We start from the raw sequence: 17,928 nt of genomic DNA, 5'->3' as shown, positions 1-17,928 counted from the left end.
AAAGTTTCAGGGGTTTGAGAGAAACTTGTAATCACTGCCTCCTGGTGGGACCTCACTGACACGATTCTGAATGTAAACCCATTGAGAGGAGTCGGAGGACGGCGCCGCCCGGCCGCCATTCTCTGGTCAATCAACAGGAAGTACTGTAGAGAGAAGAGTCATCCACATAGCGTGTACTTGTACACTTTTATTTATTTACCGAGTGATATTTTAGGTATAAAGTTCTATTTTGTAGAGATTTGGTAAATAGGATAAACATATATATCTATATACTAGAAATGTGGGGAAAACTCTGTTTTCAGGTGATGAAGTGAAGAAAGAGGCAATCATTGGTGCAGATCATGATCCCACCGGCCTACATACTTTATTTAAATGAAATCTAAGTGCCTTGTTTTTTTTTTTGCCTTTGTCCCAGATTGACCACCTAAATGAGTATTTGATCAAATCTTAAAGTCCCACTCCGATTATCTTTTGATCGTTTTTAAGCTGCTCTTTTAATTATGATTGACATTTTTAGCCAAAATCAAAGAATGGGGATAGTTTCTGCTGAGCGGCAGAGGAAGTTCCACTTCCCATCATCTCGGTGTTTACACTCTCTCCTGCTAGCTTACAGCCCCTCACAACCCCAACCTAACATTAGCGGTTTGACAAAAATGTTGATCAATATCATTTCTATCCAGCTGAACAGTTTAGATCCAGATTCCAGCTCAGACGAGGAAAACAAAGACGTTCATGGATCTATTTGTCTGCAAGTGGATGATCAGAATGGAGCAGAGCAGGAAGCTTGAGGCCTCCAGACTAGGGCTAGGTTAATAAAACTGATCAATCAATTTGAACTGATTTAAGCTTAATGGATCAATAATGGATTCATGAAAATATAAATCGATTTAGCGCATAAAGCGAGACTGCGCTAGCTTGATGCTAACGCTTAACGGGATTTCCCATAGACCGGCTAATGCTAACGCTCAGTCGACCTAAACATGGATCAGATTAATATAAATATATTCAAAACACACTGTAGATTATTCATGTATTTCTAAACAGATGTGTATAAATGTGTAAACTAAAATTTGAATTGAATTAGAGAATCGAAAGTATTAGAAAAAATCTGAATTGAATCGATCCAAGCTATTGTGAATTGAACCGAATAATTTCTGGAAATTATATAAGCCCCACAGCTGACAGTATTGTCTCGTCACAGACAAGCTCGTTATTAAACATCTTTTTTCGTCTGCTCCTGATTCACAACGATTTGAATAAAGAAATACTCAGAAATTGCAAATTTAAGTTGAATTTTCTTCAAAGATGTCCTCCTTTATCTAAAATGCTACACAAACAAGTTAAGAACAGCTAAATCGGAGTGGGTCTTTAAACCATGCTTCTCTTCAGAATCAGTCAGTGGTGATTCATGATTGGAATGTGGGATTTGGTGACAGCTGCTTCAGTCTAAAGACATCTGCTCTGAAATTTCAATAGATTTTTAGCCTCAATGCTAGCAGAGCTAACCAGCTTGTGTGAAATGAAGTGTCAGTTACCATCAAATAAAACAATCGGATAGACATAGTCTATGATCCCAGATTAACAAAAGAGCTGCTGTGAGTTATCTGTACTCATAATATTAATCTTCTAAATCAGCGTTCTTGTTACAATAAGCAATACATGGTTTTGGTTTTGCCATTATTACCTTCAGCTGTTATAATAGTTGCATTGATTTTTACTGTAACCCACCAGCATTGAAAGTGTTCCCTCAGTTGTCTCGTGTGGTGTTCGAGGTTCTTCTTGATCTGTTGTTGATCATGACATTGCCATACTCAACCATTGGAAGGAGAAGTTGCAGTCCTTTAAGTGGCCTATGCCGTACTGTTTTATGCATCGTCACATTATAAGACAGACAGGAGGAGCTGACATGCAATAAAGACAGGAGTCGCCAGGGAGCAGGCAGCTGTGCCACGGAGCCCAGAACCCTGAAGATCAACCCCCAAAATCGGACTTTTTATTTTCTCACTTATTCCATTTAATTGAACTCCTGGAATGACTGTTTTGTCAGAGTCCAGACCCATGCAGGGATGTAGGACATCGTTCGGGAATCCGACGTGGCACCGCTGCCTGCTCCGTGTTTGCTGACTGCTGTTTATCTCCAAAGGTTTTCTGCCATATTTCATGGTTCACAGCGTATTGTACCAGTATGAGGAACATGGAGGACAACACGAGTGACAGGAAATGGCTCCGTATACAAGTATAAATGTCGTAGGAATCTTAGACAAGTTTACTCCTGATTGCCACCAAATTCTGTGTAATTGAGAAGCAATGCACAACTCTTTCCCTCTCTTCTCTATGTAGAGATTTTGCACTCCATAATAAAGAGTTTCTTGCTTCTGAACCTCCTCTGGGCTGTCTTCTTCCTAATCTAGTGGGGTTTGATGAAATGGTGTCTGCATGGTTTTCTTCCTGTGTTCTCTCTGCCTCCGTCTGTGTGCAAACCCTTGTCTGGAGCGGACCAAGGCATGGGATGCAGCATGCTGGAGCGCACGCCGACAGATCCGACCCTTCTGCAGGCTGCTGGAGCGGGAAGGATGCATGCATGGCTTTGATGTCTTTCCTCACAAGTACCCCTCACCACTCAAACACCAGAAAAACTTTCATCAATTTGTTGAAATAGACGTCTACATGCAAAAGCGATGCTGTGGATGGGAGATGCGGGTGGCAGTATGTGAGTAAATGCAGATTCCAGATCAAATCTGTCCCAGCTGCTCTGGGCCTAAAATGTCCTTACCACTATTAAGTGTTTGTGCGATTGTTTCGTAAACATTTACACTATAGTGATTCTCCTGCTGCTTTCTGTATTTTTTTAGCACGTAAAAACTTAATCACACTTTCAGCAATCAAAACATTCAGCTTGTTCAGGACATTACTGCTTGTATTTTTGGTCTTCATAAACTTTATAGTTTTTCATATATTGAGAAGAATATGCTCCACAGGAAATGAATGAGAAAGTCTTCAAATTTCACAATTTTAAATAGATTAGCAACAAACCTTTAAATATATTCAGGCTATGTTTTCATCTTTTAGAGTCATTTTCAAAAAAGTTGGAGATTAGTTAATATTTTAGAGAAATGCTAACATTTTTGGCTAATTATTTATCTACTGAGGTTTTTATTGGCTAATTTAGAGTTCAGCTTTCATCTTAGCAACATGCTAACATTTTGGCTAATCTGTTGTCTACTGGGGTTTTTTGGGGCTAGTTGTGTGAATGGAGCATTCACACTATAGTGATCCATTTTTCTTCCGTACGTTTTTTGTCGCTCCGTAGATCTTCAGCCCCTTCACCTATTCAGCTCATTCAGCTATCAAAACATTCAGCTCTTTTAGGAGATAGCTGCTCGTACGTTTCAAATTCATAACTCTTCAACTTTTTAAATTATTCAACCAACTACCACAATAGAAGTCAAGTAGACTTTCAGCTACAGAAACCATTCAACTTTTAAACTGTTCAGCAGACTTTGGGTCATTTATCAGTTATGTATGAAAAGCAATACAGATTTAGTGTCAGCTGGAAGCAGCAGCAGAGTGAAGAAGAGTGGAGCGCAGTGAGGGGAAGAAAACACATCAAGTGGATTTGTTAAGCTCAAACTCAGTTATTGTGTCCCTCACAGAAAAGGTTTTGACATCAAAACGTAGACATTTTTCCTGGCTTTCAGACGGTACAACTTTGAAAATCCTGAAGCACGTAGTTTTATCACAGAAGCTCCAAATATCTGCAAAACCTGCCGATTTCCTCCATTAAGCCCAATGGATTTTTGGTGGAGATTATTTTTTTAGGTTGTTCATTTTTAACTTGTCAGTACTTCTGCATACCTGGACATAAAAAGATGAAAATTTCACTAGATGTAGTCCAACAGTTCTGGATTCTGACGGTGTTTTAACTTTTACTCTGAGGAAAACAGTTCAAAAGATATGAGCTTTTGTTTGAGCCAAGTGCCGGTCATTTATTATCAATGAGAAAGAAGGACACAGACCTGCGTCTCCCTCTGTGTGCTCATTTCCATGACGACCCCTGAGCATACCATCTAGTTTCGGATGCTGTCTGAGCATCTGTATCAAGGCCTGGTTTAAGTCCACCCAGACGTTGTGGAGCAGTGTGTAAAGGTAACATCTGGTCCTCACAGCTTCATTCACTCAGCAGCAGAGGAACCTGCAGTGATTCAGGCTGTGGTAACAGAAGAGGAGCTGCTGCACGGAATGAACCTCATCAAGTCTTCTAGAGAGGCTCAGAGACTCCTTCTTGATCCACTTTCCTGCAGAGGGAACAGATCCATGGCAGAATCATGTCCGGCTGGTTGCTGTCAGCATATGATCTTAGATTGAATATTTTCCCAAATTCTGGGGTCTCTTCCATCCACACTTTGGAATTTCTATACTCAGCACAGATGTTTGTCCATAGCAGGCTAGAATTTTGTTCATGTTGCTCCATGAACACTCCGACTGCTAAAATCTGGCTGCCTAGTTTACTGGAGTCAGAATGCAGCCTCCCGTACATTGTGAGAAGCTGCCGGGGCTTCATGTCGGTCTCTTCTTCTGGTCAGCCTACGGTTTACCAGCAGGGACACGTTTATTATCTCAGCCTGTATACGCCCCTCGAGTGTCAGCTGCTGACCTTTTTCATGGTAGTCCTCGGACTCTGACAGTTATGTTTATCCCAGAAGGTCTGAATTTCTTGTGTCTAGATCTTCTTTTATCATCTGTCCTTCATCTCTATGGAGGAGAGGTTTGGTTGGTCCATCTGTTTTTTGATCATATCCAAGCATCTCCAGGATTACCACTGTTTAAATGGTAAATGGTGTAAACTTGTATAGTGCTTTTCTACCTTCCTTGAAGGACCAAGGTGCTTTACAGTAACACACACATTCACACACTGGTGGCGGCTCCGCTGTCGGACACTGGCACCAACCTTCCATCAGAAGCAATGTGGGGTTCAGTGTCTTGCCCAAGGACACTTCAACATATGGGCAGTAAACAAACCCACAATCAGGGGTCGACCGCCCTACCGCTGCACCACGGCCGCCGTTCACTACATCACCTTCTTGGTTAGCCTGGGCTGGTCACGGAGAGTCCAGTTTGTTCACATTCATGCTCCTTAAACCAAAATACAGTTCCTGAGTGCAGCTATGACTGCAGCTGACCACCAGACTGGATACATCCCGTCTGCTTAAACTGAACCAAGGTTCCCAATAATCCGGAACAAAGCTTTAGTCTAATTAAGCCCAAGCGAACTCAGGTCCGGAACCAGGAACTGGTGTCTGAACCATCTTTCGAGGTGGTCTTGGTTCTTTTCCAATCGGACTGAACATTGTTTTGCTCTGAGATTCTTCCGTCTGAATACGATCCGCTCCGAGAGCGGAATAACTGGACCAAAACGGCCACCATAGCCGGTCATTAGTGGAGAAGAGATGTTACAGCAACTCAATGAAATGTAGTCCGATGAGAGCAGGCTCATTAAAACAACTTTTAACATGATCCAAATTTCTTCTCACACTGTTGTCCTGACGATCAATATGTCACAAACGTATTAGCGTACCTCGTAGCGGCAGCATTCCGTATTTTCCGTCAACAAGAGTTGCAGTAAGAAGTGTTGAACCTGGCCTTCATACAGATGTTCAAAATTGACCAGCATAATCAAATGTTTTAATTAGTAAACTATCTTGATCAGTATTTGCAAAGAGCACTATCTCCATCCTTCTTTTTTTGTTTTGACCCGCCCCCGTATCCGCTGGCCAATGACTGAAGAGATCTTTAGCCACATGTTTTTTTTCACAAGCTTTGTACTATAGGCTCCAGCAACACAGTGACCTTAAATGGGAACTAAGTGGGTTCAATCAACAAACAGATGGAAGGTTCATGGGTGTCAAAGCTTCATCAGCAGAGGTGTCAGACTCCAGGACTCGAGGGCCGGCCTCCTGCCTGTGTTCCAGAGGCCCCGCCTCATCTGCTGTCGATTACCTGGATCCAGTATGTTTGGCCAATAATGAGCTCCAATGGTTGGAAAACATGTTGGATCTTATAGAAGTTTTTGTCCAAGTTGGGCTTTGGTATCCTTGTTGATAGAGAACATATCTAATCTGTGGGAGGAGCTTGTGAGGTGTCCACAGGTGTGATGGTGTTGAAAGTAGGAGAACTGAGAGAAAACAGACATGGTAGAACTCAAATAGTGTTAGAAAAAGATACAAGCTATTGACTAAAAATGTAACATAAGTTTGACTTAAAAGATATATCAATTTTATCAAATTGAATTAATGGTTTAAAATGAAAGTCTTGTCATCATTTTTTACAATCTTTTCTATTATAATGCCACGTTAAGTCGATGTCTTAACACCATAAAACAAGTCCATTAGTTGTGCTTTGAGTAGGGAGAATATTCACTAAAGATCTATATTTACTGTGCAGAAAAGCAGTTATCTCAATTGAACGTGTGTTGTGTTAATGCTGCTAAAGAAAGAAAGTTATCTATTTTTTTTCTTTTTCTAGAGTATTTTCATCCCTATACTCTAACTAATAGATACAAGAGGGCAATCAATGTTATTTAATTATATATTAGTTAATATTATTTATTATTATTGTTAATTTACATTTAAACTGGAATAATTGATGATTCAGAGGAATCTAAAACTGCTACAATTGGAAATTAATTTAATGCTTTAACCTTTAAATCATTTTTTATTAACCCCTTTAACAGCTGAGGCGTTGCAGGTGACGCTTAAACATAAAATCTTTAACATACTGTAACTTCAACCGTTAACACTATATTCCCAGCAGATTCTGAAGGAGAAAAGTTATTATTGTAAGTAATTATCGTGTTAACGATTGAAAAGTTACAGTAAATCAAAGAACATAAACAATGAAACTCCAGTGTTAAAGATTTAAATTGGTATAGTACTCTAAAAATGGTCAAAAAACAGGGTTTGGTCAATTTTAATTTCCAAAACAGACAGATTCAGAACTGCACTAAAGGTTTTGATTCAGTCTAACAAATCTGACCTTTGCATTTTTTTAGGCGTTCAGCTGGCAGGAAGAGCGATCCGGAGCTGAAGGTCAGACCGGTCCAACTCTGAATGAAGGGAGAGGACGAGGCACAGCCCAGTCAGATGAGTGGGTGACAGTCAGAGCCACGTGCATCCAAGAGGTGGACGTGGAGCCTCTAGACTATGACCTGGACATCAGCAGACAGGTACTCCTTCACCTGTGACTTTCATTAGGCACAGATCAGACATTTACTGCTTGATGACGGCTATACCATGTGTGTCTCAGCTCTCCATGCCAGACAAAGTCTTCATCCCGGAGCGGTACGTCGAGTCCGACCCAGAGGAGCCTCCCAGTCCAGAGGAGCTGCAGGAACGCTCTCGCCGGGCCGAGCGCATCAAGAGCCTTCTGACAAAGTCCAGGTAGACTGCTCTAGTGCTGCTACAAACGATTATTTTAACAGTCGACTAATCACCGATTATTTTTCCAGATTACTAATAGGGTCATGTGCAAACTGGAAGTAAAGCATCATCTTAACCATCATTAGCTTTAAACTAACTGCAAACTAGATATATAGCATTACCTGTGATAATGCTAGTGTGAATGCTTTAAGCTGAATTTGCCCGTTGAAAATGCTAGTGCTGATGGCGGAAGATGCTGAAATTGATAGCTGAAAACGCTTAAGTTGATTGCTGAAAACACTGAAGCTGATAGCTGAAAACGCTGAAGATGATTGCTAAAAAAACACTGAAGCTAATAGTTTACTTGTTAGAACGTTTATTTTAACACCACCAAAAACCGTATAACTCTCTTTTCTCTGTCTCGTTACGCGGCACGTGCGCGGGCTGCTGCCGTGACGTCATCTTAAAGCTCTATTGTAGTTCCAACAGAATTCTCTTAAAAACAATGTCATAAAACCAACAATGAGACACGGAAACTCATTCAAATGTGGTCGGATGAATTCAGGCTCAATAAAACAACTTTTAACGTGATCCACATTGATTCTACTGACGTGTTTTTTAGCGTGTGTAACTCGTAGCGTCTCCAGTAACGTCATGCAGGATTCCTCTACGGTATCAAAGCTGCAGTAAAAGTGTTGAACCTTCATACAGACGATCAAAATCCATCAGCAAAATACAAAGTTTGAAGAAGTGAAAAATCCTGACAAGCATTTGCAGACCGCAGCACATCCATCTTTCTCTTCTGTTTTGACCCGCCCCCATAGCTGCTGGCCAATGACTGAAGAGATCTCTAGTCACGTGATTTTGTTTACAAAGTTTGATCTCACTGGGAGGCTCAAGGATGACGTTGTGAAATGGGCGGGACTGACAAGGAGCTAAAGGCGGAGCCTCAGAGATTGAGTTGTTTTACTTCGGTGTATTGAAACGGTCCACAAAAATGACTCAAATTTCATAAATAATTAGTTTCTTAGTGTTCAAAGGTAATATATGATCATATATATGGATATAGTTCACTCTGAAAGGCTGAAGAAAACCATGGTATGGTCCCTTAAATCACAGACACGCTGGAATTGTGTGACTTTTGCTCTGTTTACAAGGATTATGAGAGCATGGAAATTTGGTGATGTTCTGCAGCTCCACCTCTCATAGCCAAAGCTAATGCTATTGTTAGCATTAGCATTAGCACAGATTAAAAGAATAAAATCCTAATTAGAATTGAGACCAATTCTGTGGCTTCACACACTCTGGAGACTCTGAGGGTCTGAACAGGTGAACCCCAGAGGAAGAGCAGCTTTCAGCCCTGGAGAAGATCTCTGAGTCTTCCAACCATGTCTGGCAGGAAAGCTGGACTGGACTGGATTAGATTAGATTAGGCTAGATTGGATTAGGATCGGGTGGGATTTATTAGAAATTGTTCTTTTAAAGCAATCAAGAAAAAAAAAAATATGCAATATAATCAATCACCAGAAGTTTACATCCACAAAGACATGTCAAACACAGGATAACTAAACATCAAGAGATTGCCTGAAGGGAGTGGGAGGAAGCACATTTGTAGAATCCCACCTCAGCTCATCATACATACAATAGTACATTGATGCTACGGCGTTTGTTAGAAATATGCACATTTGTTAGTCTAATAAATAGATAAGCATCAATCAGGTTGTGCAGTAAACTCAGCCTCTGTTTATAGATGGACATTAACTACATAAACTGCTGCACACTTTTATATCATAAACTTGACTGAAACTTCTCTAAGAGAATACAGGAGGTTGGTGATTTACTGGTGTCTTGTTTCCTCTCCTCTGCCGTGCAGCTATCAGAGCATTCAGCCGTCTGCACCTCTGGACTGGACCGAGACGGATTCAGCTCTGCAGCAGCAGGAGAGGATCATGAGCGTCTCCCACATGCTGGCCTCCGAGGCCTCTCGCAAGAGCAAGCTGGTTGCAGGTCGGTCAGTCAGTTAGTTGAGCAGATGAAGAGTTCTGATGCTGTTGCATCTCAGTGGAATGTTGCAACAGAAGATGTCTTTATTAGTGTCTTTGTGGCTCTTTCTGACTTTAGAAAGTCTGAGTTTGCTCTGACATCGACTCTGATCTCTCCATCAAACTTGTTCACCTTCATTTAAGACCCACTCTGATGAAAATGGGGTTTTGAACACGTTCTTGTGCATTTTCTGATAATGGAGGACATTTATAAGGAAAAAGAAGATTAAAGTTACATTTTTGAGAACTTCTTTGTTTCAATTAGTGCTGTCACACGATTCATATTTTGTGTGATTAATTAATTGTGATCTGTAATTAATTAATCTAATTAATCAATTAGAATCGCAATTTTTTAACCCTATAATTGGTGTTAACATCCTCATTTTTAGGTATTTTATTAAAGTGTGTGACATGGTGGTGCTGTAATAGATCTAAATAAAACAAAAAGGTAACTTTATTATGTTGTTTTATTATAAACATTGGATATTTTTTTCAATATTAAACAAATAACAAAATGAAAAAAAAAGAAAAATGGTCCAGAGTCTCTAATTTACTACATAAAAAAGGAACACCTTTCTGAGCAATTAGAAAAAATTTAACGCAAAATCCTTCTTAATGCCATAAATTCAAACAGTTTGACAAAATTCTATTTGTGCCCAGCGGGTTCTACGTTTGTGCTGCACCCCTAACGTTAGCTTGGGGCTGCAAGCTAGTGGGAGTGTGTGAACAGATGAGTAATAAGGAGTTAGGGGGGGCTTGCTCTGCACCAACAGTCCCCCCCACAACTCAGAAGTGAATTTCTAATGAACTCCTGCCACTCTGCAGAAACTATGTCCTAGAATACAAGTTTTGATTTTGGCTAAAAACAACGATATGAGAATGATTTGACAACAGATCAGAAGATGATCAGAGTGGGACTTTAAAGAAGCTCACTGAAGGAACAGCCTGTTATGGTGATTTGGTTGAAGACTTTGACTGAGTTCAGTTCTTTAAAGACTGTCATTAAATTCAATCCCTTCCTGATGTTTCCTCTCTCCAGCCAAAGCTGCTGCAGAACACTGATCCTCAGGAGCTGAGAGACTTCAGCTGGAAGGAACGCCAGAGGACACGTCACGTTTATGCAGTTTGAACACGTATGTTGCTCTGCACATGCATAGCCCAACAAAGCAGTAACTGATAACCATTGGATGCATTTCTAAATGCCATCCCCACTGATGTTTCAGTGAAAGTGCCTGCACATGAATGTCTATTTATTACATTCTTTTTTCAAAGCTGTTTACTAATGTTGAGATCTCTGCCAATCAACATGTTCCATGAATGTTAAAGCTCTAACCTCATGTCTTTTAAACTAATGAGGATTTTTCAGGATTCTGCTTCACTGAAATCTTTTTACTTCAGAATCTTTCTCACAGATTACCTGTTTACTCAACTGTTAAAATCTGAGAGTAATCTGATTACTGTATTACTTAGATCTGTTGTGTTTACATGCAATTAGAAAAAAGTGGAGATCCTATTATCAGATCCATTTAGATCCCTTAACTGTGTGGCTTTAAACAACTTTTGTTTCACTGTGTGGAACTTGGCCACGCCCACATTTCGAATGCACCTGGCAATAAGGTACAAGCCATTTTTGCTCCGTGACGGAAAAGAGTTTTCATACCAGAATCTTCTTCCTCCTCACTGTGGACCTCTCATGTTTTCACTGTCACTTTCTGTCATTGTTTTGTTTTTTAATAAACACCTGCTTACACCTGTGTTGACATCATTTCTTAAGCATCTCTGATGAAGAAGGCGGAGTCTGTGTCACTGGTCAGTGTGCATCTGAAGTAGTTCTGGTTCTGAAGAGCATAAAGCACTGAAACAAACAGGTTGGTCATCAAGCGAATTAGAGGAAAAAGCAAAGAAAGTTGTTTGTTAGACTTTAAAGACAAAACTTAAAGGATTTTTTTTTTATCAGATTGTAATANNGGGGGGGGGGGGGGGCTGGACTGGCTCTTTTGGGACTTTCAGTGTCCACTGATGATGATGTCAACGTTTATGGCTGCGCGGGACTGAAGGGCGCACGTTGTTGCTGGGACTAGACCCCCTTTTTTCTGATAGTAACCCTCAGGTTGTGCAGCTCTTGTTTTTATATATTTATATTTGGGACATTAAGGTGCTTATAGCATCCAGTGTTAATTTCGTTGACGAAATATTTTCGTCATCGTCTTCGTCAACGACATTATTCATCCAACGAAAACGAAACAAAAACAAAACAAAAACTCCCGTCCAGACACAAAAACTTAAAACTAAATTGATAGACTTTTTCGTCAACGAATAAAAACGAAACGAAAATGCCGATCGAAGACGACATCCAATCATAATGACTGCTGGTGGAGAAGGGCGGGAGCCAATACAGAGCGATCCAATCAGAACACAGAACCCTGCAGCCCGCCCGGGAAGATGCTAATTCATTGAATTGTGTCTGTGATTTAGGTGAAAAATGTCTACTCAGGTAGAAAAAAAAAAGTATATTTATGGACAAATTTTACATTAAACGCAACCCTCAACAAGACGTTGTGTACATTGTGTGGAGCGACCATCACAGGCAAAAACACAACAAACCTGAAGCGACGTTTGCAGACAAGCCAGCCCGAAATCCACGCAAAGGTAAACATACAAACACAGTTATTTCCATCGTTGGGCTGAATCCAAATTCTCCCCCTACCCTTCTAACTGTTGTTGCATTTTAAAGAGTAGGATTATCTGACATGGTTGTTTTAAGGGGTTACTGCTCTGAAGCACAGAGGTCTAAATTTAAATGTAAGTCTGGCTTTATTGTTTTAGCATGACGTTTTTAAAGTTACAAATCGATGTTGTTGTGTATTTCCGAGCGCTAGCAGCCCCGCTGCTTCTTCAGATCAATCAGTCAACGTTTTAATCTCCAACTCCACCACGTCTTAAATGACAACAGCGCCCTCTATTGGCCGGCGGTGGTATTACAGTTCATCACACATGCTGGTCAAGCACATATAACATGCTCACAGGTGTCCTGGACAGCTTACTCCCTAGTGAATGTTTTTTTTTATGCATTTTTACACTTGACTACCTCCTCAATACAAGTTTTTTATTTATTTATTTATTTATTTTTTATGTTTAGACATTTATAATCAGGCTGATGTTATTTACATACATTTATGTGTGACCAGCAAAGAATGTGATGGAAATTCATGTTTTGTCCACATGTAATACGTACAGCCAGGATCCCGTTGCTGCATTTCCGGCACGCATTTTAAGCTTGTGCAAGGCTGAAATTTTTTTTTTTTTTGGCCGCATATATTTAAAATTAAACTTTTAAGTTAAAGTCCCATTAACTGTCACGCTCCTAAAAGTGTGAAATGTGTTCTCCACATTTGACCCATCCCCTGGTGGAGCCGTGAGCTGCAGAGACAGCAGCACTCAGGAAACATTGGCTTGTTTAACCCTAACCATAACCATAATCCTAACCTTAACACTTTCCTCTGGGTCAGTGTGACTAAGAAAAAAGTTTAGCACTGGCTGCAGGGTTTTTTTGAAAATTATGTGTGAATAGATACTTTCTTATTGGAAATGGGATGGAATTATAATTATTTATATATATATGTATATATATATATATATATATATATATATATATATATATATATATTTATGTATATATTTATTTTTTTCTTTTAATGTGTTTTAAGTTGTTGAAACTGAATTTGCAGAAATTACAAGTTTGGAAAGCAAAGTGAAGTAAAATGTTTTTTTTTACAAATTAGTAAAATCTTTGCATGTTATTCATATGATTATACTTAGTACATTTACCTAAAATGCTTTATCTTTATTCTATATTTTTGTCGACTAAAAATCAATTGTAATTTAGTCGGCTAAAATATGACTAAAAGTAATGGAATCAACATGACTAAATTGCGACTAAAACTAAACCCTATTTTAGCCAAAAGACTATGACTAAAACTAAATTAAAATTCTCCTTCAAAATTAACACTGCTAGCATCTCCAATGTTAATCAATGGTCCAGACGCGCTCTGGCGCCAATGGATGCCCCAGGGCCCGATTTGAATGAGGGGGCAGCATGAAGGTCTGTCAGCAGCTGGATTGCGCGGAGCGGGAACTGGGGAGCAGGGACCGCAGAGCTAGGAGCGGGTACTGGGAAGCGCGGGACAGAGAGCGAAGTACCGAAATGAGCACAGACTAGGAACTGAAACCAAAGAACCGCTTTGGCACCGGAACCACATAAAACCCAATCGTTGCCCAACAGATCAGTGGGTTTCACTCCCGCGGTGAAGCTCAGTCGCTCCATATGCCGGCAGACAGAGAGATGCTGCAGGGGTTGCCAGCTCTGGTCTCATCGAAACAGTAAAAAAAGGAAAAATGTCTCCTAATTTTATTTCCCCCCTCGGACTAATACGAAACAGAGAACCTTGAAGCTCAAACAGAGACACAGAAACATTGCAGAAGCAGCTGTCATACAGACACTGCCCTCTGTACCGGGAATTTAAAACGAACATTTTGTGGATACGAGAGTTAAGGGCAAGATTTAAATTGGATGTTCTAGTGCAGGGGTCACCAACACGTCGCCCGCGAGCTCCACATCAGTCGCCCGCAGGTCTCTTCTAAAAATAGCACAACTCACTTGTGAGCTGCTCGAAAATTTTATTTTATTGTGATGCAATTTTTTAAAATAACACCTCGATTATAAAGAATTAAAAATTAAAACATCTTAAAAATAGATGTTCATTATTTCTGAAGCCAAAAACGGTTTATCCCTCTTTTTTTCTTTTTTAAAAAAAATAGTTTTCTCCTTAACGAGATAATCAATAGTCGCATTTCCATTAACTCTGAAATTTCGCAAATTGGAATTTGGATAATAAATTCTCCTAATGGAAACAACACAGTTTCGAAAAAACTGGCATTTTTCGAAAAAAATTGCGCTTAGAGGAGGAAATAGACATTTTTCGCAAAACTGTAACGGAAACACTTTTTTCGAAATAAATGCGCTTCTCGGTATGAAGTGTCTGATCTGAGCGCCGCTGAGCCGGGGCACCGAGAGGTCCTGGAGCGTCAAAGCGCTTCGGAAATTGCGGGTCATACAGAATCGCGCAGCAGCTCCTCCTTTCCTCATCGCTTCATCTGCAGACGCACTTTTGCAGCTTGGAGCCTCAAGTCTCATGAGCGCGAGCGCCGTGACAAAAACTTGAATTTATGTCGTGGTGTTTTCAGACAGAAAACATGTCCAGATGCTTATTTGCTGGTTTTTTCTTTTAACCGCAGAACAGACTCCTCCCTCTCCTGAGTCGAGCTGCGCTGCACGCGCCCCAGACAGAGCTGTGACGTCACCCACATGCTCCCTTTTAGTGAATGAAATAAAAAAAATACTTGTCGTTCATCGCCGTGTTTTTAATGACTTATCGCGTGAGTTGGTTTGTGCTTTATCGCAAAATTATAATTTAATGGAAACAGTGTCATTTCGAAACGTTTTTTTTTATTCCTAGAATTTCCATAAAGTTTTATGTGTAATGGAACTGCAGCTAATAACAAAGAATGAGGCGTCCCCTTCTCCCTTTCCCACATGGAGACACCGAGAATATTTGATTATTAGTCATCTTTAATGGAAACACAGATTACAACAAACAAAAAAAATCCTATTTTTCGAAAAACAGTTATTGGGAGCTGGTTTTGGGGGCGTATTGAAATGGATGGATATTTTTCGTAATGGAAATTGACTTTTTTCTAATTAAATGGCTTCTGAAGTGTCTGTCCGAGTACAGCACAGCGGGCGCCATGAGAGATCAGTGTCACAGCTGATCGTGCATCTCCTCTGTATCAATAACCAAGATTTCCTCATCGCTTCATCTGTAGCTGCACTTCTGCAGCCTGAATACTTGTTCTGAACATTCTTTCAAATACCACTGAACAGACTTCTGACTTGCATCTGAGACTGTCAATGGACTCGCTGCGCGACCCAGCACGGCACGCGTGCACAACACTGCTGTGACGTCACTCAAATGCTCCTTTATAGTGATTCAAATAAAAAAAAACACATATTGCCGTGTTTATAATGATTTATCGCGTGAGTTGGTTTGTGTTTTATCGCGTTATTATGAAACCGTATCATTGCGATACTGTTTTTTCTAAATTCCTAGAATTTTGTTAAAGTTTCATGTGTAATGGAAACAGAACCCAGAGCTGCTGAGTGTTTCTGCATGGTGCGTTCATTGAGCCCCGGATATCGGATATCGGCAGTAAAATGAAGCAGTTTATCAGAGAAAAAATAGAACTCCGGCACCGTATGATTAAATAGTGTCGATGTTTTCTCTGAAAAACTGATTTGTTTTGTTGCGGGTTGTTTAAAAATGACAAAGTTTAGCGGACTGAGTTGGGCCGAGTGGCTGTTTGCTTATGTCCAGAGGTCAGTGAATGCACCGTGCGCAGATTCTTGTCTGCTGTGGGATCTGCCAGTCAACCTGTTCAGAGGTTTAAGGAAAGGGACGGGTACATGAGACTTAATTAAAGCGTTTAAGGAGCGTATCCACTAATAATAGTTATAATTAATTAATAATAATTAATTAATAAGTTATAATTTTGTTAAAAACATTTCATTTGGTCATTACCTCAAAATGTGACAAGATCTGTTGAGATTAACAAAGTTCTGAATATTGATATCTGTTTCCTAGCTTGTTGTCATTATTGATAATTATGCTAAGAAATCCGTGTCTTCACATAGAGAAGTATCATTATTCATTATTAATAATGTAGAACTAAAGGCAAACTAAGTAAATTTATTATTTCAAACCGGTAGCCCTTCGCATGATTCAGTACTCATGAAGTAGCCCGCAGTTCCAAAAAGGTTGGTGACCCCTGTTCTAGTGAGATTCTGTGTTTTTAAGTTGAAATTTTGTGGATAGGAAAGTAATTTGGCTCTGCATGTTCTTTTTATTTACTTTTTTATTTAACAATGTCACCATTTTTGTTTTACTACCTTGATCTAAATTTCTGTTGTATTTAAACTGACTAATCATAATATCTATGAGAAGTTCATGAATCATTGATTGTTGTCCCGCGGCTCCTCCTGAGTGAATTAAAGGCTCCCGAACAAAAAAACAAACGCACCCCATTACACGCATTGGACATGTGCCTTAGATTTTTTAATGAACAACGGGCGTGCTTAGGTGTGTGTGAGATCATGCAGATCACCTGGATCGCGGTGCATGTCTGGTCGTTTTTGCTCAGCTATTACGTTAATCATAGGCGAGCACAGCTGGAAATCTGGCTGCAAGCTGCCTCGATGACTACAGAACGATCGTCTGAAACAATGTCCTCACAGTTCTTTCACATCGATGGGATGCTGATCAGAAATGACTGTGTATTTCATAACTTATTGGAAAGTGGTTGTTGAACCTTTCCTGCTTCTTTCCTCCGACCGGGGTTGGAAGACGCAGGGGAGATCTTCTTCCGGGGGTTCACCCTGTTTGGACCCTCAGAGCCTCCAAAGCGTGTGAAGCCAAAGAAAACGGTCTCCGTTCTTTTGGAGGAACTGTCTTTACAACTTTTTCTTGGGCTCCAAAAATGACAACTGTCAGTATGCTGATTTTTTTTTTTTTGTGGCATTAACACTATTTTAGCAACGTGCTAACATTATTGACTAATTTAGTTTAATGTTAGGCTATTTGGGAGTTTAGCTAATATTTAAGAAATGTTTTAGCTTTATGGCTAATATGGGATATAGTGTGTTTTTTAGGATAATTTAGAGTTTAGCTTCTATTTTAGCAACAGGCTAACGTTATTGACTAAGTTAGTTTACTGAGGAATTTTAGGCTATTTTGGAGTTTAGCTAGTATTTAAACAACGAGCTAGCTTTTTTGGATAATTTGGCATCTACTGAGGTTTTTGGGCTAATTTGGAGTTTAGCTCATACGGAAGAGGATTAGGGCCACTGGGGAAAAAAAAGCCCATCAAAAATTCTGAGAAAAAAGTCAGAATTCTGACTTTAAACTCAGAATTCTGACTTTTTTCTCAGAATTCTGAGATTAAAGTCAGAATTTTTCATGGGCTTTTTTTCCCAGTGGCCCTAATCCTCTTCCGTAAGCTCATATTTAAGCAACAACCTAAATATTTTTGCAAATTGGCATGTGTTAGGGATTTTTAAGCAATTTTACTTCAAAATTCATTAATTCACGATTCAGTAAAAGTTAAACTATCATCTTCATTGTCTTTATTTTTAGTCAGTTTGACACTAATGATGGTTAAGATGTGTGCTTCACATCCACTTTGTGAATGACCCAATTAGTCGACTAATCAGAAAAATTATCGCTGATTGGTCGACTGTTAAAATCATTGCTTGTGGCAGCACTACAAAGAACTACTTTTAGGTTTCCAGCTGTCCGTCTGTTTTTAGAGACCTCTACTTGTTTATTTTCTTCAACAAAACAATCCCCACGTTTTTTTTC

General features: G+C 39.8%; 1 protein-coding gene across 9 annotated transcripts in view; it reads left to right on the top strand.

Annotated features, from left to right (window-relative positions):
- The window catches only part of plekha7a (pleckstrin homology domain containing, family A member 7a), a 186,547-nt gene extending 175,336 nt beyond the window's left edge, over positions 1–11,211 (top strand). For 8 of the 9 annotated variants that reach the window (XM_024281145.2, XM_024281141.2, XM_024281137.2 and 5 more), the window contains 4 exons: positions 7,049–7,222; positions 7,303–7,436; positions 9,289–9,422; positions 10,497–11,211. In XM_024281145.2, coding sequence (XP_024136913.1) covers positions 7,049–7,222; positions 7,303–7,436; positions 9,289–9,422; positions 10,497–10,519 — 465 coding nt within the window. In that variant the 3' untranslated portion in view covers positions 10,520–11,211. The remainder of the gene's footprint in view (positions 1–7,048; positions 7,223–7,302; positions 7,437–9,288; positions 9,423–10,496) is intronic. The other variant, XM_036212173.1, reaches the window with a different exon arrangement.
- The last annotated feature ends 6,717 nt before the right edge of the window (positions 11,212–17,928 follow it).

The sequence above is a fragment of the Oryzias melastigma genome, linkage group LG6, assembly GCF_002922805.2.
Source record: "Oryzias melastigma strain HK-1 linkage group LG6, ASM292280v2, whole genome shotgun sequence".
In the NCBI taxonomy this organism is placed as follows: Eukaryota; Metazoa; Chordata; class Actinopteri; order Beloniformes; family Adrianichthyidae; genus Oryzias; species Oryzias melastigma.
The sequence above is the reverse complement of the archived record's forward strand: the minus strand, read 5'-3'. Positions and strand labels throughout refer to the sequence as shown.